The sequence below is a fragment of the Marmota monax genome, unplaced genomic scaffold (genome assembly GCF_021218885.2).
Source record: "Marmota monax isolate L192 unplaced genomic scaffold, Marmota_monax_Labrador192_F-V1.1 WCK01_AAM20220418_F8-fsc00211, whole genome shotgun sequence".
NCBI classification, from domain to species: domain Eukaryota; kingdom Metazoa; phylum Chordata; class Mammalia; order Rodentia; family Sciuridae; genus Marmota; species Marmota monax.
Window position 1 is genome coordinate 310,871 of NW_026694080.1, and position 27,477 is coordinate 338,347.

The 27,477-nt window shown below is 34.8% G+C and overlaps 1 protein-coding gene across 4 annotated transcripts in view; it reads left to right on the forward strand.

Annotated features, from left to right (window-relative positions):
• The window catches only part of Srpk1 (SRSF protein kinase 1), a 64,860-nt gene that overhangs the window by 20,948 nt on the left and 16,435 nt on the right, over window positions 1–27,477 (forward strand). For all 4 annotated transcript variants that reach the window (XM_046464534.2, XM_058585568.1, XM_046464533.2 and 1 more), the window contains 10 exons: window positions 6,862–6,980; window positions 8,473–8,581; window positions 10,571–10,658; window positions 11,777–11,864; window positions 21,304–21,410; window positions 22,571–22,736; window positions 24,221–24,246; window positions 24,878–25,091; window positions 25,466–25,885; window positions 26,258–26,358. In XM_046464534.2, the coding sequence (XP_046320490.1) occupies window positions 6,862–6,980; window positions 8,473–8,581; window positions 10,571–10,658; window positions 11,777–11,864; window positions 21,304–21,410; window positions 22,571–22,736; window positions 24,221–24,246; window positions 24,878–25,091; window positions 25,466–25,885; window positions 26,258–26,358 (1,438 nt within the window). The remainder of the gene's footprint in view (window positions 1–6,861; window positions 6,981–8,472; window positions 8,582–10,570; window positions 10,659–11,776; window positions 11,865–21,303; window positions 21,411–22,570; window positions 22,737–24,220; window positions 24,247–24,877; window positions 25,092–25,465; window positions 25,886–26,257; window positions 26,359–27,477) is intronic.

The window sequence follows — 27,477 nt, forward strand, 5'->3', positions numbered from 1 at the left end:
TTTGCCACCTGAATAGTTGGTATTACAGATGTGTCTCTTTTTCTAGGTTGCCAGCACTTGCTGGGTTTTTTCTCCCCTCTATTTTTGTGTACTTATACCTTTACTCCTTTCTTTCCATTTTATTGGCTTTGAACAGGGAAATGATATAAATGCACTTGTTCAGTCCGTTATCTAACTTGTTTCTAGCTTTTTGCTGTGGTGACTATCACTGTGTCCAAATCTTTGTGCACATCTTAAGTTTTCTCCCTAATTAAAAAAATTAAAAAGATTATTTTGAAATAATCAAGATTCATAGGAAGTTGCAAAGTTAGTACAAAGAGGTACCCCATATCCTTCAGCTGATTGCTCCCACTGGTACTTCTTAATGTATTGATATAGGACTACAGTATCAAAATCAGGAAACTGACATTGGTATAAAGTGCATGTGTATATTAGGGTAAATATTTAGAAGTGAAATAGTTTATTTAAATATTTATCTTAGGGTAAATATTTAGAAGTGAAATAGTTCAAACTTGTGATTATTGCCAGATTATGTATATGTCTTATTTAGAACACTTGTTATAAGTAATCAAATTCAATCTCAGTCTATATTCTGGGATTAATAGATAGGGAGCTGTCCATGATGCTGGGCTTCGAATATATCTCCATAGATTTGCCTTTTTCTACCCCTAGCCAGTAAATGTTTTAACATTATTTTCTTTTCTTTCTTTTTTTTTTTAAAGAGAGAGAGACAGAGACAGAATTTTTTTAATATTTATTTTTTAGTTTTCGGCGGACACAACATCTTTGTTTGTATGTGGTGCTGAGGATCGAACCTGGGCCGCACGCATGCCGGGCAAGTGCGCTACCGCTTGAGCCACATCCTCCGCCCTAACATTATTTTCTTGTATTTTTTTTACTTCATTCTCAGACATTATCTTTCCTTATTTGACAGCTGTCATTGTCTCTGACAACTCTGTGGTCCTTACTGATTAAAAATTCAAAAATAGAGCTTTTTCCAGCATTCATCTTTACCTTTGGAGGGATTCTAGTTGATCTTGTTGACTCATGGTGGGAGTAAGTTGGGTAGGGCCACGTGGTTGGCTGCCTTCCTAGATTGGAAGGTGGCAATTCCTGAGAGGAAATAATGTCAGGCAAAAAGTAACAGCCTGGTCTCTTCTGCAACAAAAAATTTCCCAATTTTTTAAATGATGTGAGTTTTGTGAGCCATTCTCATTGGAAAAGATTCCAGCAGTTCAGAATTATAGCACACAGGACAATAAAGAAACTCACGTTATGTTCCCCCATATCCCTTATACATTACTTTTTCCAAAGGAGAATCCTGTCAACAGTTGTTCATATCCTTGAAATTCCCTTGCATTTTATATATATATATATATATATATATATATATATTAAAGTACATAGGTACATATAAAGGGAAGGGTGATAAATTAACTACAATATTATTCAGCTTCTTGTCTTTTTCATTTTACTCGTGTGTCTTAGAGAGCCTTTTTTTTTTTAATGGTAGTACCTTTCCATTAGGATATGCCATAATTTACTTCTGTGTTTTACAAATTATGTTCATATTTCCTGCTTAATAAAAAAAAATTGGAATTTAGATGTTGTATGACATCACAGCATCTTTCCAAGGCACTGTTAAAAAGTTCCTGCGTAGGGCTGGGGTTGTAGCTCAGTGGCAGAGCACTTGGCCTAACATGTGTGAGGCACTGGGTTCAATCCTTAGCACCACATAAAAATAAATAAAGGTATTTTGTTCATCTACAACTACCCCCCCCCCCAAAAAAAAGTTTCTACATAGAATTTTTGGGTTATTTTTTTCTGTTTGAAAGAATAGATACAAAATTTAGCATATATGATTATACAACCTGTATAACTCTACATCATGTACAATCAGAAGAATGAGAAGTTACACTCCATTTATGTATGATGTGTCAAAATGCATTCTAGTGTCTTATATAAATAATTAAAATAAATAAAAGAAACAAAATCCAAAAATAAATATAAATAAATATATATATTTAGAACATGATTGCTTGTTATCCAAAATGTCTATATATACTTTTCATTTATTTGAACTGTTTATTTCCCATAAAGTAGAGAAGTAAGTTAACTATACTTTCATGCATATACAAGTTTGTTCAAGCATTAAAACAGGTAGTTGTATTCCCTCCCATATCCATTTTATAGTAAGAGAGGCCATACAAAGTAACTCTTTGTAATAACTTGATGGGTAATGGCAATAAGATTCCCACATGTGAAGTCTTAGTGTTGGGTTTTGTTGAACCTGAAAACAATCATAGCTTACGTTTTAAATAACATACTTGAGATGTACCCCCCAAACAATTAATATAATATAAACACTTTAACTCATCACCCAGCTTAAAAAATAAATTACCACAAAACTGATATCCATGTGTATCTCTCCTCTTCCACATAGCCTATATTATAGTTCCCCTATAGAATTAATAAATCCTGAGTTGTTTTTTCCTCCTCTTCCTGTGTTTCTATGGCCATCCCTAAAAGATAGATAATTTTTATATGTTTTTAAACTTTGATTTAAATATTCTTTAGCTTCTTGTTTTCAGTTAATTTCTTAATGTTTATGTAATTTATTCATGCTGATGCATATAGATAATTTATTTTTACTGTTGGGAATAATATTTCCTTGTTTCAGAATGCAGACTGTACTTATCCATTCTCCTGTTGATGGACATTTAGTTATTTCCAGCTTTTGGTTAGTAAAAATAATGCTGCTATGAATATGATCATACAAACTACTACTTGGTTGATAAATAATAACAAAAGTGAAAACAACATAAAAGTTCATAAATTGATGAATGGTTAGATAAAATAATGGAATATTATTCAGCTATAAAAAGGAATAAAGTACTGATACATGTTCTAAAATGGATGAACCTTAAAAACATTATGTAAGTGAAAGAAGTCAGTCACATAATACCACATAGTGTATGATTCTATTTATATGAATATCCAGAAGAGACAAGTTCATTGAGACAGAAGGTAGATGAGTGGTTGCTAGAGTCTGAGATGTGGATAATAGTGGCTGTTAGTGGTTTTGGGGTTCGTTAGGGAATGATGAAATGTTCTAAAGACAGATCATGATAAGATTGTGCAACTGAATATATTAATAAAAACATTGGGCTATACATCTTAGATGTATGAGTTTATGTTGTTTGAACTATAGAAGTTAAGAATAATTTACAGTCTTTTTTTCAAAATCAATCCACTAGTAGATTGTAAGCCATTTTGGAGGGTCACTAATAGAATTTATTTTTTTAAAAAATGGGAGCAAAAGGGTAGCTCACAGATCTTATTTAGGTGTATCAATTTCATGAAACATATAATCAAATAAAAATAGTTTGGGAGAGGGTTAGTTCTGGGGATTGAATCCAGGACCACTCTACACACTAAGCTAGATGTTCCCTTTGTATTTTGAGACAGAGGTCTCACTTAGTTGCCAAGACTGACTTCCAACTTGTGATCCTCTTGCCTCAGCCTCTCATAGCTGGGATTATAGGTTGTATACCTGTAAGGTGCCAAGCTTAAATACCATGCTCTTGATGATTACGAATGCATAGTATTTGCACACAAGAGGTCCTCAATAAAATTTTGATACTTAGGTGTTACTATTTATTTGGGTGACTAGTGATTAAGGTGAAAGAAGGGTAGTTAGGAATGAGGATTATACCAGAAATGGAAACCATAAAGTTGAAAGAATCCATAAATATAAGAAACATTTTAAACTTTTCTGTGTCAGCTCTCTCAATGTTGCCCAGGCTGGCCTCAAACTTGCCGTCCTCCTGCCTCCTGAGTAGCTGGTATTGCTGTTGTGCACTACTGTGCCCATTACTTTTTCCCCCCTCTCCCTTTTGAACAGGAATAGCAAATTCTTGAGGCATGAAATAGATAATGAAGGGTTTAAAAGCATAGACTGTTTTGGAATTCTCCTTTTTTATTCTAGGAAGAATAATCTTTAGTTTCTAATGTTAATTAACTTCGATTTCCAATAGCATTTTTTTCAGATTTTTATACAGTCTTTTAATGCTCATCAGAGTTAAGAGTGGTCTTGAATTCTTTAATGTTGTCATTTTATTTTTCTTTGAAGATCTAATGGTAACTGTCTCTGTTTCCTGAAATTTTCTTTTTGTTTTGATTTTTTTTTTTTTTTTTATGACAGGCTTTTTTCAATTGTTTGATTTTCTTAATGGACATCATGTAAAAGGAGGCATTGCTTAAAAACCTGGATAACTTGAAAAAGCTAAGACTATGCAAGGGTCAGAGGAAATTTAAAACTACAAATAATATCCTTAAGATTGAAAAAAAGGAGGCAATACATCATTGAAACAAAATAGAAATCTTAAAAAAATGTTCAAGAGGAAAAAATGATAATTTAAAAAGTTAGAAATTTAAAAGACAAGTTAGGGGGCTGGGGATATGGCTCAAGCGGTAGCACGCTCGCCTGGCATGCGTGCGGCCCGGGTTCGATCCTCAGCACCACATACAAACAAAAATGTTGTGTCCGCCAAAAACTAAAAAATAAATATTAAAAAATAATTCTTTAAAAAAAAAAAGACAAGTTAGGAAGATAAATCTGAAGAGTAGAACAAAAACTAAAGAGGTAAAGAAAAAAATTAATGGAGCATGCCAGAGGGTTCAGTAGCTGCAAAGATAGTTCTAAAGAGAATAGAAATAAACAAGAGGATTAAATTTTCAGTGAAATACAGGAAATTTCCCCAAATTGAATATGAGTCTGATTTGCAAGGGAACACAAGGTACTTAGCAAGATAAACTCCCCACTTTTTTAAAGTTGTAGACGGACACATAATATCTTTATTTTTATGTGGTGCTGAGGATCAAACCCAGTGCCTCACAAATGCAAGGCAAGCATTTTACCACTCAGCTACAGCCCCAATCCTGCAGGATAGACTTTTTAAAAAACCATTCAGAAGGGCTAGAGTTGTAGCTCAGTGTACAGCACTTGCCTAGCATGTGTGAAGCACTGGGTTTGATTCTTGGCACTGTGTATAAATAAATAAAATAAAGGTTCATCAACAAATTTAAAAAAAAATTTTAATTTCAGAAAACTTTAGACCGTAAAGATAAAAGAGAAGATCTTTAAAAAATAACTTTTCAGAGAGAAAAACAAGCCCTCTTTCCAGGACTCAAGAAGCTAAAGGTCAACAGAGATGTATTTTATACTTGAACTAAAAATTAAGGATGAGGATAAAATAAAGATTTGATACATCCTAATAAATTTACCTCCCATGCACCTATTCCGCAAAGTTACCGACAAATATATATGTTACAAACGAGTAAATTAAGAGAGAACTGTGGGATCCAGGATTGGAAAATCCAAAATACAGGACAGTGGTAACTTTAAATTTTTTTTTAGTTGTAAAAGAACTTAATACCTTTTTTTTTTAAGTATTATTTTTTTTTAGTTGTAGTTGGATATCATGCCTTTATTTTATTTATTTATTTTTATGAGGTGCTGAGGATGGAACCCAGCACCTCACGTGTTAGGCAAGTGCTCTACCACTGAGCCACAACTCCAGCCTCCTGCCCTTCAAGATTTAACACATACCACAAATAGAGGATGGTTAGACTGACCACCAAAATCTAAATCATTAATCATGCTTGCCTACATGTTTCTTATTTCTCAATAGTCCATATAACTGGTTTTGTATTTTTTTCTGCTAAATTGAGTTTTTGAAAACGTAAATAAATATTTTTAAATGGGGATTAAATTTTCTTTTCACAAAACTTTCAAAAGGAATGCTAAGCCAGGCGTGCTGTTGCATGCCTGTAATCTCAGCAACTCCATAGTCTGAGGCAAGAGGATGCCAAATTCAAGGCAAGCCTCAGCAATTTAGAAATACAGGAAATAAAAAATTAAAAGGAGAGCTCGGCATGGTGGCATAAGCAAATAAAATAAAGGACCATCAACAACTAAAAAAAATAAAAATAAGAAAAAGTATTCATGGCCAAGACTTAGACGGAAAAGCCCCAAAATGTTAATAGTTGTTCAGACTAGGGGTGCCTTTAAACAAGTGTTTTCCAGCAGTTCTACATTTTATTTGTTATTTTTACAAATGAGGGAATATTTTGACCCCTATCTGGTAGTCTAACTTTAGGAAAATAATTATAGATACAGAATAAACATTATCCAGAAATATTCAACACCTTTATTTTTAGTAATGAAAAATCATATAAAAGTTAAATGTTCAGGTAACTAGAATGTGCCAAAGTAAATGGTGGTATTTCTGAATGAACTGTGTTAAGATTTAAAAGATTACCTAAAAATAACGAAAGATAGAATAGAAAAAGCAGGAAACTGTTTATGCAATATATGATTACAGATAAATATTTTTATAAATTTACAACAATACTAGAGGAAAATCAGTAATTTCTCAGTGACTATATTTAGACATTAAGATTCAGGTAATTTTTCCCCTTTGTACTCTTGTATATTTTCCAAATTTTATTTAGTTATCAGGTATGAACTAACTTTATTTTATTTTATTTTATTTTTTTAGTTTTCAGTGGACACAACATCTTTGTTTGTACGTGGTGCTGAGGATCGAACCCAGGCCACACGCATGCCAGGCGAGCGTGCTACCGCTTGAGCCACATCCCCAGCCCATGAACTAACTTTAAAAACTAGTTTTTTCCCTAACACAAAGTAAAGCTATAGCTATGGTTTTTAGGCTCCTACTTGATAAGATTTTTTTTATATGTGTCTCAAAATTGGGGGGGGGGGTTGCTAATGATATTTTCTTCAAGCCCTCTTTTCTTTGGTTTATATGGAATAAATGTATTTGTGTCATTTCTTAGATCTGAAACTCAACACCGAGGCTCTGCTCCCCATTCTGAGAGTGATATACCAGAGCAGGAAGAGGAGATTCTAGGATCTGATGATGATGAGCAGGAAGACCCTAATGATTATTGTAAAGGTAAGTTTGTTAGGGGATACACAGTAAGATTTCCCATTACTCATTTGGATATTTTGTCTATCAGAATAAGCACAGTTTTAATGCTTTTCTTGAAGTTACAGGAATAGTGTTTGCTCTTGATTTGATACAAGGCATCAAAGCCAAATTTTATATTAAATGTTTATTTCTTTTTTAAAATGTTAGTACATATTACCTTAGAAATTTTCAGACATATATTAAATAGAAAAGAAAAGCTGTGGGCTGGGGATGTGGCTTAAGTGTAGCGCACTCACCTAGCATGTGTGAGGCACTGGGTTTGATTCTCAGCACCAAGTAAAAATAAATAAAGATATTGTGTCCATCTAAAAAAAAAAAAAAAAGAAAAGCTGTTTTCAGTGCTGTAAACAAGTATAATATTTTGGTGTGTGTATATACTTTTTTAAATACCTTATTACTTTTTTCTCATCTCATGATAACTGCTTAGATAAGTTAAACTGGAATCACAGGTACATAAACTATGTCATCAGATTGCTTCTATCTGTTCTGTTTCTTGGTGAGATTTCTCAGGATCCTTGAGGTAGGAACTTATAATCGAATATATTGTACTATCTAGGATAAGAAGTTGCTTGCTGAGTTCATATATTTATTTATTTTAGTTATAGTTGGACATAATACCTTTATTTTATTTATTTATTTATTTATTTATTTTATGTGGTGCTGGGGATCGAACCCAGTGTCTCCCATGTGCTAGGTGAGCGCTCTACTGACAAGCCATAACCCCAACCCCAATCTGTTGGGTTTTGAGTGGCAAAAGTAACCTTATACAAAACCTTATTTTTGGGGATGGGGTTCTTTTGAAGAGCATCACTTGCTCAATTTAGAATCTTACTAAGATTTTATGGGGCTAGGAAAGATAGTAGAATGAATCAGACATTATTAACCTATGTATATATATGATAAAACAACTGGTGAGATTCTACATCATGTACAATCAGAAAAATGAGAAATTGTACTCCATTTATGTGTGATGTATCATAATGCATTCTATGTCAGGTTTCCATGGAATCTCTATACTACTTTCCATATTGGCTGCACCAATTTGCAGTCCCACCAGCCATGTATGAGTACTTTTTTCCCCACATCCTCGCCAACACGTGTTGTTGTCTGTCTTCATAATAGCTGCCATTCTGACTGGAGTGAGATGATATCTTAGAGTAGTTTTGATTTGCATTTCTCTGATTGCTAAAGATGATGAGCATTTTTTCATATATTTGATGATTGTATAATTAAAACAAATTTTAAAATCTTAAGATTTGTTTGTAACATAAACTCAATAATACTGTGTGGCTAATTTGACATATAAGGTTTGACATATAATCTATTGAATTGATTTTATAGGAGAAACTTTTGATAAAAGGCATATAAATGTTCAAAAATGGGATATAAGATACCTTTTGTTACTATTTTATTCTCATCCTGGTTCTTCTTATATTCTTTCTCTTTTTCCTTCCAGGAGGTTATCATCTTGTGAAAATCGGAGATCTGTTCAATGGGAGATATCATGTAATCCGAAAGTTAGGCTGGGGACATTTCTCAACAGTGTGGTTATCATGGGATATTCAGTAAGTTTTACTGGTCCTTAAAAAAAATTTTAGTTAAATGATACCTCCATGTTTTTGTCTGATTTCCCAGAGATGGTCTGGGCTTCAGTCTGTCTATCTCTAGATTGGTTGGTTGATTTCTTTTCCATATATATGTGGGAGAGTTTAGGGGCTTTTTTTTTTTTTTAAGACTGATTTCTTGAACAGAATTTTGTTGTTGAAAGTAATCGTTTTGGGGGGCAGGGAGGTACCAGGGATCAAACTCGGAGGCACTCACCACTGAACCACATCCCCAGCTGTATTTTGTATTTTATTTAGGGGGAGGGAGTCACTGAGTTGATTAGTTCCTCGTTTTTGCTAAGGCTGGCTTTGAACTTGTGATCCTCCTGCCTTAGCTTCTCAAGCCACTGGGATTATAGGCGTGTGCCACCATGTCTGGTGAAAAGTAATCTTTATGTTCTTGGACAAATCACTTTTCTGGTCATCAAGAATCAGTAATATATATTCTTCCCCACCTTGGGCACAGGAGATTGATTAAATTACTATCAGCAAAATACTTGGAGCTCCCAAATTCAAAGCCTTGCCAAATATTCAATTGTGTGTAAATTAATAATTGTCTTCTCACTCAAGTATTGTTAAATTTTTGGATAATGTTAGACCAACCTTTGTGAAATTATTTTTGTAACAGATTTGGTCAATTATGCACTTAAAATTTTTCTTTATATAAAAATTATAGACAATAAAAATACCTCTGTAACATTGAATATTTAGCTAAGCATATATCATCTTTTATTTACTTTTATGACTTACAAGATTTTATTTTATAAAATAAAGTGTTTTACATCCTGTAGACCAAAACCAATTTTTCTTTTAACTGAATCTTTTTTGTCACATTTTCAATACTTAGACAAAACATCACTGGGGCAAAAAAAAACAAAACAAAACAAAAAACCCTCAGTGTGACTACGCCTGGCTGAGGCCCTATCTTTGATGAGACAGTAATTGCTATCTGTGTACCTCACTATATATATATATATATATATATATATATATATATATATATATATATATATATATATATATATTTGTGTTTGTGTGTGTGTGTTTGTGTTTTTGTCATTTCTGGGCCACATCTCCAGCCCTTTTGCATATTTTATTTGGAGACAGGATCTTGCTAAATTGCTTAGGGTCTAGGTAAGTTGCTGAGGCTGACCTTAAACTTGTAATCCTTCTGCCCCAGGCTTCCAGGCCGCTGGGATTATAGGCATGAGTTACTGCGCATAGCTTGTGTCATTTTGTTTTCATCCAAGTATTCCTTTTGGTGCTCGCTCGCTCTCGAGCGCGCTCTCTCTCTCTCTCTCTCTCTCTCTCTTTTGTGCTGGGGATCAAACCCTGAGCTTTGTGCATGCAAGGCAAGCACTTGACCAACTGAGCTACACCCCCAGCCCTCTTCTGGCTTCTTGTAGTAAAGTGTGATATAGCTTTTATCCTTTTAACTTTTGCCATATAGATGTGTACGCAGTACTTCTGATTTGATGAGCTTTTTCCTCTTATTTGTTCTAGTTTCTTGGTTTTACTTGGAATTCAGGGGGTTATTAAGAAGGTAGATTTAGCTTAGAGAAAAGATTCAGTGACAGGTTATCTGAGGATAGATTGTTTTCTTCCTGTAAATAAAATCTGGGCAGTGCCTTTAATAGTTATAAGCAATCCTCTACTTTTGTCTACAGGGAAATATGAAATCAGTATTTGTATTTGTTCACTGTGTCTCAGTTATAATAAAATCTTAGCTTCCAAAAGTGAGAGTAGGCTGGGTTCAGTGGCACCTGTCTGTAATCCCAGTAGCTCAGGAAGCTTTGGCAGGAGGGTTTCAGAGTTCAAAGCCAGCCTCAGCAATGGTGAGGTGCTAAGCAACTCAGTGAGACTGAAGTGCCCCTGAATTCAATCCTCCGTACCAAAAGAAAAAATTGAGGGCAGCATGTTTAGTCTTAATTGCTTATGTTTGTTTCTTAGAGGGAAGAAGTTTGTGGCAATGAAAGTAGTTAAAAGTGCTGAACATTATACTGAAACAGCTCTAGATGAAATCCGGTTGCTGAAATCAGTGAGTATTATATTTATGAACTGCAAAAAGCATTATAAAGTTTTATAAGATACTAAGTGGTAGACTCTTTAACATGGCAAAATTTTTAGTATACTTCTAATAGCCTAAGGAAATTGAGGAAGAGGACAATATTTGCACATTCTAGTCATGTAGTTGGGAATTGTTATGACATGCTGTTGTAAGAATTCTCCCTACGCAGAGAGAGACCCCCAAAATTTTTCAAACAGATCTTTATTGAGCATGTTTTGTATGCCAGATCATGGTAAGAATACTCCCTATACACACAGACACCCAAAAATTTTTTCAAACAAATAAAACTTTATTGAGCATGGTTTATATGCCATAAATATTTATGTCTTCTACTGTGGTTAAAAGGAAAGTTATGTGATTACATTTAGAACATCTATTTTATGTTTAAAAATATGTAACATAAAAAATAAATACTGCATTCATTAATTCCATCTTAACCTGGAAACTTGAGCAGATTTTATCCAAAAAAATTATCACTTTGTTACAAATTAAGAGGAAATCAGTGTGATAAAAATTAGAGAACCTGGATTTTGTTTCATCTTTATCCTGGTATCTTCTTTATCACTTCTTCTTTTTTTTTTTTTTTTTTTCTCTTTCTGCCCCTCAGTGTTTCATTCATTTTATGAATGTTGGACCAGGAAATCTCTAAGGCAGTGTGCCAGTTTATGATGAGAATAAGGAGCATGTGCCCAAAAGCAATTCAGTGTACTGCTTAGTTTGTTTGTTTGTTTTCTTTTTTCTTTTTTTTTTTTTTTTTTTTTGTGCTGGGGATCAAACCCAGGGCCTTGTGCATGCAGGGCAAGCATTCTACCAACTGAGCTATATCCCCAGCCCCACTGTACTGCTTATTTAAGAAAGTTTTTGGATTTGAATCCTGTGAAAGCTCCTTAATTCCTCATAACTTGGTAACCAGCAATTGATTTGGAGGCAGCACTTCAAGTTACAAAATAGTTGAATTAGAAAATTAGTGTATATATTTATAGGAGCCCATTTTGGAGTTGGGTTGCTACAGGTATTCTTCCTCTACCATTTGGCTTATTTCTGTGCTTTTTCCCTCTTGATGAATATTATCTCTTCCCTTTGTACAGGTTCGCAATTCAGATCCTAATGATCCAAATAGAGAAATGGTTGTTCAACTACTGGATGACTTTAAAATATCAGGAGTTAATGGAACACGTATCCTTTTAAGAACTTATTCTTAAATAAATCAGGAATTGACTTTATCCCAGAGAAAGGAGCTGGATTTGTACAAATTGCGCTTATGTGATTTCTTAGTAAATAAAATATAAAATTACCTTCTTTTATTGAACTTTTCTGATTTATGTCTATTTTTGTGTGGCATGCTTTTTCAGGATATTTTTTTGGGTTTCCATCTTAGAAAAATCAAAGCAAATCCAAAGGAACCATTTTTTAAAAAAAAAAATAGCTTTGTGTTACTAAATAAATATTCTATGATCTTTACCAACTATCACAGAAATTTTAGGGGAAGTAATTTTTTTGTGTGTGAAAACTAATAGATAAATAAGATTTTAAGTCATGATTTTATTTTTTCACCAGATCTTAATATTGAAGAGGCTGCAGATGTAGCTTTTGTTTTGAATTTGATTGTTTGCATTCTGTTGTAATGAAAAAACTGACTTATTAAATGGTTTTATATAGATTTTTAGAATTTTAGTGTTGGAGGGAACCTTAACTGATTTTCTTTCTTTATGTGTTTTTCGTTTGTTTGTTTTTAATTTTAGATGGACAACATGCCTTTATTTTGTTTGTTTATTTTTTATGTGGTGCTAAGGATTGAACCCAGTGCCTCACACATGCTAGGCAAGCGCTCTGTCACTGAGCTATAGCCCCAGGCCCCTGATTTTCTTCATAAGTTAACTGATCAATCTGATGTGCAGTGAGCTACTTGAAAGGTTATTGGTTAAGAAAGCCTGTCAGATTTTTCAAAATCTGAAAAATTCAGATTGGAGAATCTAAAATTATTTGTTAAGTAGCTAACCTAAAAATGGATAAGGAAGCCAGGAGTGGTGGCTACTAGGGAGACTAAGGTAGAAGGATAACAAATTTGAGGCCAGCCTGGGCAACTTAATGACACAGTGTCTCAAAAATAAAATTTTAAAAGATTTGGGGCTATAACTTGGTGGTAGAGTGCTTTTCCTGGCATGCCTCAGGTCCCAAGTTCAATTCATAGTAATACGCACACAAGCGAAGCTTAAGGAAAGACATGTCATATATCATTCTGTTTTTCATGTCTGTTTAGCTTTTCTGGACACACATTCTTAACTGGTGAGGGTTTTGTTTTTGTTATTGAGATGGGATACAAATGGCTGTGTAGTTTCATGTGCCTGTCGGAAGAGGTTTGGACAGATAAGCAGGAAGAAAGGATGAGGAAAAAGAGGTATTATCGTGAAAAGGCTTATCATTCTGAAGTTTTGAATCATTCCCTTAGAGAAGTACAAATCAGAAACCCACGATTATTAAGTAAAATCGCTGACATTCATCTTAAAACAGTATTTTACCTATTGTGGACACTTTGTAGGTGGTTCCATGTGTGTGCGTGAGAGTGTGTAGATGGTTCTGTGTGTGTGCGTGCGTGCCTGTGTGTTGTTTCAAAGTAATAAAAAGGTTATATAAAATCTATGCAGGGTGTCATGATAGCCATTAGATTCTGTCTTGTTATTCAGTTTTATAATGTTTGTCAAATTGCGCCAGATTTCTTTACTGATTTGGTAAAATTACAAGTAAAACTATAGAAATATTCTACATATTCTCCTTAGTAATATTGAGTACCTTTGTTGAACTATAAGGAAAAAGTCTTTTTTAAAAAAATATTTATTTAGTTGTAGATGGACACACAGTATCTTTATGTGGTGCTGAGGATTGAACTCAGTGCCTCACATATGCAAGGCAAGCGCTTTACCACTGACCTACAGCCCCAGCCCCAAGAAGGCTTTTTAAAAAATTATCAATAGATCTGAATTTCAAGTTTAAGGTATTTTTGAAATATTACTATGTGATTTCTGTTCACTTTTTAATTATTTTCTCCCCTGTACTTAACCATTTCTCTCTGTTCTTCCTCCTGCGTATCTCCCAGCTGTCTTTGCTTCTGCATTATTTGCTACTATTAGAAATTTAAAAAGATATTACTCAGAGCTGTGTTAAGGGTTAACTGATTATGTCATTCACCTATCTTTATCCCTTTTCACAGCATAGCACACCTACAGATGAAGCTGTATAACTGCATTTTTCTTTGTGTCTGAAAACTGCTTTTTTTCTAGATCATTCTTCTTTCTCATATTAAAATATAAAAGATCCTGAACTAGATACTTAGTATCGACTTCAGTATTAAATAAGTTAATTCTATTTCCATGGCCTTTAAGAAGAATTAATAAGGAATAATAGCTGGTATCTATATAATGACATTAAGCCAGTGAGTCATTATTGGCTACCTATACATCTAAGCCTTCAAGATGCCTTTTTAAAAAAAAAAAAAAAAAAAACTATGTACTTAGTCTCTTGCTAACTCCTCTTATTCTTAGTGTACCCTAAACATGGCTCTTTTTCCCCAGTATTTCTTATTGGTGCAAATTGTTGGATATAATGATGGTATTTGTTGTTATATATTTATACATGCACACAGTGTAACAGTATAATTTGGCCAATATCATTCCCTAGTATTTCCGGTTTTTGTCTCTCTCTCTCCCCCTGGCCCCTTTCTTCTGCATTACTTCTTCCTTTGATTTTCATGATCCTAACCATGGCTGTTACTCAGTGATGTTATTAGCCTTTTGTTGTTTTTTTCACACCTTCTCCTCAATTTGGGGTGGGGAGTACCGGGGATTGAACTCAGGGGTAGTCAACCACTGAGGCACATCCCTAGCCCTATTTTGTATTTTATTTAGAGACAAAGTCTCTCAGAATTGCTTAGCACCTTGCTTTTGCTGAGGCTGGCTTTGAACTCCTTCCTTTGCCTCCTGAGCTACTGGGATTACAGGTGTGACACTGCTCCCAGCTCCTCAATATATTTTATATATTTTTAAAGATGGACAACATCTTTATTTTTATTTATTTATTTTATGTGGTGCTGAGGATCGAACCCAGTGCCTCACATGTGCGAGGCAAGCACTCTACCACTGAGCTATAACCCCAGCTCCCTCAATATATTTTTTAATGTATTATTTTTGAGTTTAGTTATTACTGTTTCTTCTGACTTGTCATGTCAAACTTCTTTCACCCAAGTTATCTGACTCATCCATTTTGATCTATAACCAGTTATGACATTCTTCTATCCGTTTTTTTTAAAGCTACTAAATATGTCACGATTTTTATTGCTAAAAATTAAAACATGTCAAATTGTAATTTGTTTTTTCTCAACAATTAAGAGGATTGTAGCTGTAGCTCAGTGGTAGAGCACCCTTGGGTTCAAACCCCAGTACTGCTGGGGGTGGGGGTGGTCTTAAAATTTTTTTATCTTTTTTGTTTTGTTTTAAGCAGTTTGCATTTTTTAAAAACTTGTTTTGGTAAATTTCAAACAAAATAAGTAGAATAGTTTTATAAATCCTCACAGATCCATTACCCATTACAGCATTTATCTCATAACCAATCTTATTAGAGTGTATCTCTAAAAGACAAGGGATCTCAAAAATTATAACCTGAACAACAAAAAAGAAGACTAGTTTCTTGTCATCAAGTTTCTCTAGTCACAGAGTCAGTGTTTCAGTTTCTCCAAATGCTTCATGCTTTCTTTTCTCATTTTTTCCCTAATGTATTAAATATATTTTAACCATTCCAGCATCCATCATTATAACTTTCTTGCAGTGTCTTTTGTGTGAGTTGATTTTTTGTAAATTCCTTTTGTATTTCCTTTTGTGTAGACTATACTATGTGGTTACCACAGGGATTAGATTTACTGACCTAAAATCTTTGAACATTTTGAACAGATTTGAATTTATACGAGCTTAACTTCACTATCATACAAAAACTACTTTTAATTTTCTCCATGCTGACTCCTTGGTTATTGTTGTTACAGAATTATCTTTATATATTATGTTCCCCCAAATAAAAACTAGTAATTCCTTCAGAAGAATAGTGGTTTTTAATGTAGTTGGAGAGCACTTGTCTAGTATGCAGGAAGCCCTGGATTTGATCCCAAGCACCACCAAAAGAAAAAAGGGTCTTTAAATTATGTAGAAAACAAAATGTGGAGTTATAAACCAAAGGTACAGTAATACTAGCTTTCATAATTGCCTGTGTATTTACCTTGAGATCATTATTTTTTCATACGGCTTTTGAGTTTCTGTCCTTTCATTTTACTTTGTAGGACTCTGTTGAGGGTTCCTTGCAAGGTACATCTAGTGGTATAAATTCCACTATTCACTGTTGATATGTGAGTGTCTTAATTTCTCCCTCACTTTTTTTTTTTGTACCTGGGATTGAACCCAGGAGCCTCATATCCAGTCCTTTTTGTATTTTATTCAGAGATACTAGATACTTAGAGATAGGATCTTGCTGAGGCTGCCTTTGAACTCACCATCCCCCTGCCTCAGCCTCCCCAGCCACTTGGATTACAGGTGTGAGTCACCGCACCCATCTTCTTTCTCCCTCAGTTTTGAAAGATGGTTTTGCTAGAAGAGGGACAGTCTTTCTTTCACCACTTTGACTATATTGGCCCACTGCCTTCTAGCCTCCAACGTTTCTTATGAAAAATTTGCTGATAATCTTACATCTGACAGATCTCTTCTCGCAATTTTCAAGATTCTTTCTTTCTCTAGTTTGAGTATAATATACCTTGGTGTGAATCTTATTTTTGCTTGTCCTATGATGTGGATTTTTTGAGTTTATCTTATTTTTAATTCTCTGAGCTCCTTGGATGTTTATATTTGTGTCTTTCAGTAAATTTGGGACTTTTCAGTCATTATTTCTTCAAATATTCTCTCTGTCCCTTTCTGATTTTCTTCTAAGACTGCCATAAATGGGCCACTTCATTGTACTCTTATCTTTTCTTTCTGTTCCTCAGACTCAATATATCATTAACATTGTTCTGTCTTCAAGTTTGCCTATTCTTTTTTCTGCCTGCTCAAGTCTGCCTTGGAATTCCTCTAGTGAATTTTTCGTTTCATTTGTACTTTTGACCTCCAAATTTCTTTTCGGTTACTTTATTTCTTTCTCTTTATTGATAACTTGTTTTGTTCATACATCACTTTCTTGACTTTTTCCACATTAGTTGTTTCAAAGACTTTAATAGATTTGCCATCAGATCTTTTTTAGGAACAGTTTTTGTTTCTTTCAGATAAGCCACAATTTGTTGAAAACTGGACATTAACTCTTGCATGGTAACTCTAGAAATCAGATTCTGCCTCTTCTTCAGGGTTTGCTGTGCTTTTGTTTGGATTTTACTATCACAAAAATCTCTGTGAAGGATCAGCCTAAGACGTAAATTAATGGTCTTCTCAGGTTTTTTTGGAGAACCTGTATCTTTCTCTGGGCATGCATAGTAAATTTGTCAATGTATGCAATTGCTCTCAAACATTCCAGTCTTTAACTCTGGCTTCTAAAGGGGAATCAGAAAAATGAAGATGAAGAAAAGGGCAATGACCCTTTAAATCTCTGTAAGTCACTTGGTATGGCAGGGGCTTGAAGCAGTTAAAGGTGTAAAAGTGTATCTTTTTATACCTCATTTCTCTGATTAGAAGCTGTGGTCAGAGAACAGATCCTTGATGTTTAGTTCAGTATCCTTTTTGTGCACCCTGCCTCCTCCTGCAAGCTATGTGGCTACCTCCACAGGTCTGAAAGTAGGCAAATGGTAGCTGCTACTGTGCTGAAATTGACCAAAATCAACCACCATTTACCATCCAAGTCTTCCCTTGGAAGTTGAAAGCTTCCAGTATTTCAAATAATTACATCAGAAGGATCTTCCAGTGCAACACCTAGGAGAGAAATAGGTTACTGGGGTGGATTCCTGTTCCACCAGAACCCTCTCTGTTTGTTTGTTTGTTTGTTTTGAGTTAGGATCCACATGAGCTCTTTGGCAATTTTTTTTTAAATTTATTTTTTAATTATAGGTAGACATAATATCTTTATTTTATGTGGTGCTGAGGATTGAACCTAGTGCCTCACATGCTAGGTGAGTGTTCTGCCTCTGAGCTACAACCCCAGCCTGGCTTTCTTTATTATCTGGCTCATCAGGATGTTCCAGGCTTTTTTTGTACATTTCCTCTAGAATCAAACATTTCTCTAGTTCTATTTTGTGAGAAATGGCATCCAGAATCTTAAGCGCTACGCTTTGCTACTGAATTAAACATTGCCATTATTTTTTATGATGTCTTGATTTGTTGCAAAAAGTAGTGCCTTCCTTCTTCCCCTCCCTTTTTTGGGGGGTTGCTTGAGATTCCTCTCACAGCTTACTCTTGTGGCTGAGTAAATTTGGTTGTTTGGATTGTTTTTTCTCCATGTATCTCATTTTGAATGTTTTCAATTGCTGTAGCTTTTCACTAATTTTATTTTTATTCTTATCTGCCATTTATCCCATTCAGTGTATTTTCATTTCTTACATTGTACTTTAATGAGTTATAGTAATTTTGGATGTGTTTTCCTGCATTTTTGCTGCAATTCTAGAATAATGATAATAAGATAATGTAAAACATGTTTAAAGATAATGCCAAACATGTTGTTGACTGCTGGAAAGCTTGCATTCCTATAAATCTTGACCTTCATTCTTGGGTGCACAGTGCTTGATTTAGAGCTAAACATTCCTCTTTACTGAGTCAGGACCTTCCTGAATACTCTACCCAATGCCCTGGGACAGTTCTCTCTCTCTCTCTCTCTCTCTTTTTTTTTTTTTTTTTTTTTCTTTTCTAATATTTTTTAGTTGTAGGTGGACACAAGGCATATTCTTTTTTATTTTTCCTCTCTACCTCTGTTAGTTTCCTCACATACATGCACTTGTTAGTACTCTGCACAATACTTGAAGGGAACCCTCTGTAAATTCCCAAGTTCTCGGGGCTGGGGATGTGGCTCAAGCGGTAGCGCGCTCGCCTGGCATGCGTGCGGCCCAGGTTCGATCCCCAGCACCACATACAAATAAAGATGATGTGTCCGCCAATAACTAAAAAATAAATATTAAAAAAAAATTCCCAAGTTCTCTTCTATAGCTTTCTCCTCTTTGATGCCTTGTATAACTTCCTTGTCTCCCCAGACTTTCAGCTCGATCTACTCAACTCATAGGGTGACTAGAAAGTGTCAAGGCAGTATAGTGGGGGCAATCTTAGAATTTAACTCATTTGTTTCCTTCTTTCAGGGATTGTTGCTCTTGTTCCCCAGTGTCCACAGAGTTTTTTGTGTTTTTTTTATATTTTGTCTTTTTTTTTTTTTTTTTGGTTTTTTTTTTTGGGATGTGATCCTGTTGTTTTGATTTGTCATGTCCCATTAACCATCCTTTCAGGTCATTAACCTTTTTTTTTTCTTATTTGGTTAAGAATTTAGGCTAGTTATTAGTTTGTTTCTTAATTCAGATTTGTCTGATTATTAGTTCAGTTAATCAGTTTTGTTAAGTATGATAGATAATGTCTTATTCTCAAGTGTATTGTATCAGAGGGCAAACAGTGCAAATTTGTGTTTATCATTGGTAGTGCTAAGTTTGATTATCTCTTTGAATTCACTGTTGTAAAAAAAAAATACCTTGTTCCTTTTATAATTAATCTGTGAAGTGGTATTTTGATACTGTGATAATCATTTTCCCAATAGTCTTTTACATAGTAGTTTCATTGATTTTTACCTGAACCTATTATTATTATAGTGATTATAAAAATGATGATTTTTCTGTTTCCATCATATTTTGTATATTTATCATTTGACTGTCTTTAAAGAAGACATTTCCTTTCTGCCCCTCTCACACTAAAATAACATTAGTGTATGTACTCTTTTGTGGGAGGGGCAGGCAGTCCTGGGGATTGAACTAGGTGCTCTACCACTGAACTCTACATCCTTTTTTTTGTTATTTAGTTGTAGATGTACACAATACCTTTATTTTACTTATTTACTTTTATGTGGTGCTGAGGATCGAGCCCAGTGCCCCACCCGTGCTAGGCAAGCACTCTACCACTTAGCCACAACTGCAGCTCACATCTTTTTATCTTAATTGTAAGTCAGGTTCTCGCAGAGTTGCCCAGGCTGGTCTTAAATTTGTGATCCTCCTGACTCAGCCTCCCAGTTTTTTGGGACTACTATAAGCTTATGCCACTGCACCTGGCTATTTTTAGCTAGTCTGTTACTCATAACTTTACTCTTTAAAATAGTCATCTCTTTGGCAACTGCATTCTCTTCAAAATATTTCCCTTTTTTTTTTTTAATTCCCTTGTTTGGCACAGCAAGGTGTCCTAAGCTCATCCTGTATTTTTCCTGTCCCGTAGCCTTGCATCTAGCCATTTTTCTAATCAGTCCAGGCTTTCTTTTAGTGGCAAATATTATTTAAAACAAAAATCTGGGCTGGGGTTGTAGCTTAGTGGTGAAGTGTTTGCCTTATACACATGAGATGCTGGGTTCAATCCTCAGCACTATATAAAAATAAATAAAGGTATTTGATCCATCTACAGTTTTTAAAAAATAAAGGCATTGTGTCCTTCTACAACTAAAAAAAATTTTTTTTAATACCTGGACAGTGGGTTATTACTATGTTGTGTTTATGTCTTGACTATTTAATGTATGTTGAAACTTATGAGGATAGAAGACATCAACATAAGCCGAGTGCAGTGGCACACACCTGTAATCCCAGTGGCTCAGGAGGATCACAAGTTTGAAGTCAGCCTGGGCAACTTAGAAAGACCCTGTCCTGAAATAAAACAGGTTGGGGTTGTGGCTCAGTGGTTTAGTGCCCCTAGGTTCAACCCCTAGTACCCCTCACCCACCAAAAAAAAAAAAAAAAAAGATGACGACAACTGAAACTGTCAAAATCTCTGTGATGCCATGCACACTCAAAAGAGTATTCCTGCTCTGTGGTGTGATAAGAATGTTTGAATATAAAGAGTACACATGGTGGCACTAGGATGAAGGTTAGTTTATAAACTTTAAAGCATAAATCAAGTCAGTTTTCTATTTTTTTAAAAAAATATCGAGGGCTAAAGATCTATAGCTCAATGGAAGTGCTTGCCTGCACTGGGTTCAATCCCCAGCATTGTGAAAAAAGAAAAAGAAAAAAAGGTTGACTTTTTTTTTCTAGTTTTGGTATCTTATAATGCCTTGGAATCATTCAGGTTTTGTTTGTTTTACTTTGAGACTCTGATAGTAGGAACTATTAACCCTCTATGTTAGGGAAAAAACTGCTTTGCCTAAATCTCCTCAATAGCTTTAGCTTAGTGCTTGCGCTATGTGTGTGGGTTTTATTTCTTTTTACCACTGAGTTTATTAATATGTATAGTTTTTATCAAGAAACTAGCTCTTTCTCTTTTCATGGATTTTTTTTAGCAGTAGACCTTGGAATTTCAGAATATTGACAATCAAGCTCTATAACTTTTTGTATCAAAAGAAAACAATATGTAACATTTTCATTGTGGTGGAATCTACATCTTTTGTTTTGCTCTTTTCTTTTGTGCCTCCTTTTTATTCCTTAATGAACTCCTAGATATCTGCATGGTGTTTGAAGTTTTGGGACATCATCTGCTCAAGTGGATCATCAAGTCCAATTATCAGGGGCTTCCACTGCCTTGTGTCAAAAAAATCATTCAGCAAGTATGTCTCTTTCTCTTTGCTATGTGTGGTCTATTTTAAAAATCAGGGTTTTTTAATTGCTAAAATTAAGTTGTTTTTTTTTTTCCAGCCCGTCGGGTGTATTGTGTCTATCCTTTTTGTAATTATTGAAAATATCTAAATCTCCTTTACCTACATTTAAACAGTTAAAGGGTATGCTGAATATTTGTTGTCAGTCTTTATTTATTTATTTATTTATTTTATCAAGAGAAAAATATATACAATTGATTTATTCTGTAAGATAAAAATACATCATGCCATATACATGACAGGTGAGGCCCGCAGCACTGGCGCGCACAGCTCAGCCCACGCGACTGTGCACAGACGTCATCCTCCACGCTGTGAAGTGTCAGTACCAGAACCCGAGGTTCACAGCAAGAAGCTACCTGGGTCAAAATACTGATAAAGGTTCTACAAGCAAACACAAAACAGTGTGTGTTTTTATTAAAGAAATGTAAACAGTTCATACAAACACATTTTAAAATTACATCTTCGAAAAACCCTATTGCCGGAGTCCTGCAGATGCGAGCATGATCATCTCTCTTTTTTTTTCCTTTTTCAAATTTTTGTGTTAAATAGAAAGCTAAAGTTAGGTTAAGTTCCTGCTACATGATTCTATTATGTGTACATGATTCTCTGTTGTTGTCAGTCTTTATAATGTACCTAATTAAAGATTATGTCCAAAGAAGATTAACATTTAACAGGGATGAGAGGTGGGAGGGAAAGGGAGAGAGAAGGGAAATTGCATGGTAATGGAAGGAGACCCTCAGGGTTATACAGTGGAGGAGGTAGAGAGAGAGGAGGGGAGGGGAGGGGAGAGGTGGGGAGGGGGGAGGATGGGAAAGGCAGCGGAGCACAACAGACACTAGTATGGCAATTTGTAAATCAATGGATGTGTAACTGATGTGATTCTGCAATCTGTGCATGGGGTGAAGGTGGGAGTTCATAACCCACTTGAATCAAAGTGTGGAATATGATATGTCAAGAAATTTGTAATGTTTTGAACAACCCACAATAAAAAATTAAAAAAAAAAAATAAAATAAAATAAAGATTATGTCCAAATAGAATTAGCTTTATAAAACTTGGAAGTCTAGACCAATCTTCTATATTGTGTTTACAAATTTGCTGTATTCTCATTCAGGTGTTACAGGGTCTGGATTATTTACATACAAAGTGCCGAATCATCCACACTGACATTAAACCGGAAAACATCTTGTTGTCAGTGAATGAGCAGTACATTCGGAGGCTGGCCGCAGAAGCAACGGAATGGCAGCGATCTGGAGCTCCTCCACCTTCAGGATCTGCAGGTATATTGGGCAAAGAGGGGCTTTGCTCTCATTGGAAGTTTAGATAAATTTCTACCATTGTTTATTGCCAAGGTGTTAATAACACACTGTTTGATCATTTAACTGTAAAATATTTAAGAAAATAGATCAACCTTCAGGAGGCTTTTTTCTCATTATTCCTCTGAGATTCTTACAGACATGTTATATATTAAAATAGCTAATTTGTATTGTTGTATAAAGGTGTTATTTCTTTATTTCATGGCCATTTTTGCTGTGCTACTGCTTACCATGATCCTACATGATCACTTGTGGGTTAGTTATCTGCAGAGGAACAAGATAACATTAAGAACTTGGGCGGGGTGGTTTGGTAGAGGGGTGGTACCGGGAATTAAATTCAGGGGTGCTTGACCTCCGAGCCACATCCCCAGCCCTATTTTGTATTTTATTTAGAGACAAGGTCTCAGTTGCTTAGCACCTCACCTTTGCTGAACTGGCTTTGAATTTGTAATCCTCCTGCCTCAGCCTCCCAGGCCACTGGGATTACAGGTGTGCACCATTGCACCCAGCTAAGAGCTTGGGTTTACACACTAGGATGAGACTTTGATCTTAGCTTCACCATTGACTGGGAGGCTTTGGCTGGCTGACTTGATTTCAAAAGTTACCATGATTAAATTTCACATTGATACAGTTATGAGCATGCCACATAATAGTATATGTTGAATAAATTATGGTTGTGAACATTTTTTTCCATTTTAGTAGCTCGGTCATATTTGAGGAACTTTCTTGATATGCAGGTTCAAACAACAGTTATCATAAAGTTTCTTTAAAGGAAGAGCAAAAAAGAAGGAAACAAGAAGTTGAAACAAGAGTTTAGTTTTGCACAGTGAACAAGTTCTAGAGTTCTTTTGTACAACAATGTGGGTATAGTGAGCACTACTGAACTGTATATTTAAAAATGATTGAGGATACATTTTTCATTGTGTGTTTTTTACCGTGTTTATAAATGTTTTTTAAAGGAAAGACTAAATATCCTACCTAAATTAAACTGTTATTTATAATATATTCTATAGCAAATTACTATAGTTCTTGGTGTCACCTAGGCCCCCCTGCCCCACTCTTAAAATTGACAAGTTCCAAGGGGGAAGAATTTGGAGGTGGAAGTGCTAGTTGGGGATGAGGTGCTTGTTGCTTGTTACTTTCTATTTTAAATAGTGTGTGGGAATGGGAAAATAGATTATTTTAGCAGCATTAATAGTGGAAACCAGAAATTAGGACTTGGCCCCTTTGCGTGTATTAATGCTACCTGGGGAAGGATTCATTTTAACTTTTTTAAGGTTTGGCAACTTTTGTATGCATTATTTGTTTTCTTTAAAAATAATGATAATGTGGTTTCTACTGAAGTCCTTAAAAACAATAGGCTGTTCAAGAAAAACTTTTCATTTTGATTGGGTATCTTGCCTGCTAAATACTACTAGAATTCTTACTTGGTTTTCTTTTCTTTTCAGTCAGTACTGCTCCCCAACCTAAACCAGTAAGTATAAGGGGTTTCTATATTTAATTCTGATCAATGGGCTGTAGGCATGCATTCTTCTCTTATGGATAGTCTCTGTTTAAACAGAGTTTGGAAACCAAGGGAGAACATATTCCTGCGCTTCTGTAATTTTCTTCAGCAAATTCCCATGCATCTTCAGCAAATCTGTACTGGTGATGCTTCTGTAAATTTGAGTGTCGAGAGTAAACTAGCCCCACAGACCACTCAAAAGACCAAGATTTGTTGTTAATTTTATTCTCATTTGGTTTCATAAGAATATCTGCTGGTGGTTTTCTTTTCTTTTCTTTCTTTTTTTTTTTTTTTTTGGTCCAAGGATTGAGCTCAGGGGTGCTTAACCACTAAGTGACATCTGCAGCCCTTTTTATATTTTATTTAGAAATAGGGTCTCACTAAGTTGCTGAGGCTGGCTTTGAATTCGAAATCCTCTTGCCTCAGCCTCCCGAGCTGCTGAGATTACAGACTTGCACCACCACTCCTAACTGCAGCTTTTAAGTTATTGAAAAATCTTAGGGAAAGAATGAAATATAATTAGGAAGTATTTAAAGTTTCTCCAACTAGGGATAATGGATTAGCCACCTGAAGGCTTTATCTGTTTGTAATCTCCGCCCAGGCTGACAAAATGTCAAAGAATAAGAAGAAGAAATTGAAGAAGAAGCAGAAGCGCCAGGCAGAATTACTAGAGAAGCGAATGCAGGAAATTGAGGAAATGGAGAAAGAGTCGGGCCCTGGGCAAAAAAGACCTAACAAGCAAGAAGATTCAGAGAGTCCTGTTGAAAGACCCTTGAAAGAGAACCCATCTAATAAAATGACCCAAGAAAAACTTGGTATAAATAGAGCATCACAAAAATTACTTTATGGCACAATTTAACATTAATATATCATTGTTATATAATATAGTGGTTTCATATATAAGTACATCTCTGGGAGTATCCTTGTAAGGATTTAGATCTTTTCATAAACGTTAGGCAGGTGACATACAAATGTAATTTCTAATTTTTCTCAGGAATTAGAGCATAAACTTTGTTTAGTCATTGGGTAAGGATAAAAAGATCTTTGCTCTTCCATAAATAGGTTTTAGATATTTAATCATGTTTTTATGTCACTCAGTATAAGTTCTAGAAATGTTTAATCTTGTGAGAAATTGTTGTTTCACTCACATACATACACATGCGTCCTGTTTTGTTTGTTTGTTCCTTAGAAGAGTCAAGTTCCATTGGCCAGGATCAGACACTTATGGAACCTGGTGTAGAGGGTGGTGCAGCAGAAATTAATTGCAATGGAATAATTGAAATCATAAATTATACTGAGAACAGTAATAAAGAAACATTGAGGCTTAAAGAGGATCTGCATAATGCTAATGACTGTGGTGTCCAAAATTTGAAGCAGGAACCTAGTCTCCTAAGCTCCCAAAATGGAGACAGCAGCACAAATGAAGAAACAGACTCTTGTACACCTGTAACTTCTGAGGTGTCAGATACCATGGTGTGCCAGTCTTCCTCTAATGTAGACCAGTCATTTGGTGAACAGGACATCAGCCAACTTCAAGAAAGCATTCGGGCGGAGATACCTTGTGAAGATGAGCAAGAGCAGGAACATAATGGACCACTGGACAATAAAGGTATCCATGCAGATACACCAACACTTCTCCCCTGCACAACACATTCATGATTTCTAGACTAAAAAGTACCATTGTTTTTGTAACTACAGTTTTACAGCAGGTGTCCAAGTTCCTTTTAATATGTAAAGCAATAGCTAACTTTGAATTTTATTGATTGTGTATGGGCTTCAGAATATTTCACTTGGTGCTCTGATCACAGAGGTTTTAATTCTAGAAATAGAAGTTATTGCTGTGTTCTTTTTGTCTTAGAAAACTTATTATAGGTTGCCAGTTGAGGGCCTGTTTAACTCTTACCTTGGAGAGAATTATTAGCGCCCTTTGGGGGTTTTTTGTTCATTAAATAGTTTTATTGACAGTGCCTGTTGTCTGTAGGAAAATCCACTGCTGGAAATTTCCTCGTTAATCCCCTTGAGCCAAAAAATGCAGAAAAACTCAAAGTGAAGATTGCTGATCTTGGAAACGCCTGTTGGGTGGTAAGTTAAACTTGTCTTTGTGCTATGTTTTGAAGTGACAAATGTAGTTTCACTTTTTTTTAAACCTTTTTTTGGAAAGTTCAGATATATCTATGAAAATAGGAAAAATGATAAAATAATGAACAATCCACCCCCAACCTCCACCTGTTCACCCATCACCCAGATTCAATAAGATGAACTCCTGGGCAATCTTGTATTATCACTGTTATTCTCTTTTCATACTTTTAATGGCTGTGTTCATAACCTCCCTCCACCCAACTTCTTTTTTCAAAACTGCAATCTAACTTAAAAATTGTGATCTTTTAATTCACTCAATATACTTTTTATATTAAATCAGATGGTTACATAGTATTCCCTATGTCTTTAAGCATTTTTGATAGCTCTTTGTGATTGATACTCTTTTTGCATGAATCTGTTTATAGTTATCTTTAGGACATGTCCTAAAGGTAGAATTGCTAAGTCAAAAGTTAGGTGATTTTTTTTTTTTTTTTTTTTTTTTTTTTTTTTTTAAGGCTTTTAGATATATAGTGCCATATTACTTACAGAATGGTTTGCATGTAAATGAAGACTACTCAAAAGAAAAAAGAGGAAATGATCCAGAATCCAAGAGGATCCCATTTCCAGTCTTTATTCTAGAATATTGTTAAAACATTTTAGAGTTATTTGGTTCTCTTGTTTCATTTGTTCTGTGTAGGGTGCTTAGTGGGACACGTTCTACCACTGAGTTATATCCCTAGCCATTTTTTATTTGGGGACAGGTTCTTGCTAAGTTGCCCAAACTGGCTTAGAACTTGCAATCCTCCTGCCTTAGCCTCCCCAGTCAATAGGATTGCTGGAATTATAGGTGTGCACCAGCTTAATTTTCTCATTTTTAAAAATAACATCCTGTTCTTATTTTAATATTATTTGAATTTTTTTCCTTTATATAGGTGAAACTAAGCTTCTGTTTTCTTGTTATTCATTTAATTTTTAATTATGAAAATTTTCAAACATAGACAGAAATAAAATAGAATAATGAACACTCAGGCCAATCATTTTTCTTCTGTATCTCAACCTTGACCAGATTATTTTGAAGTATAGTCCTATATATATTTTTTTCGTTCATACATGACTTATTGA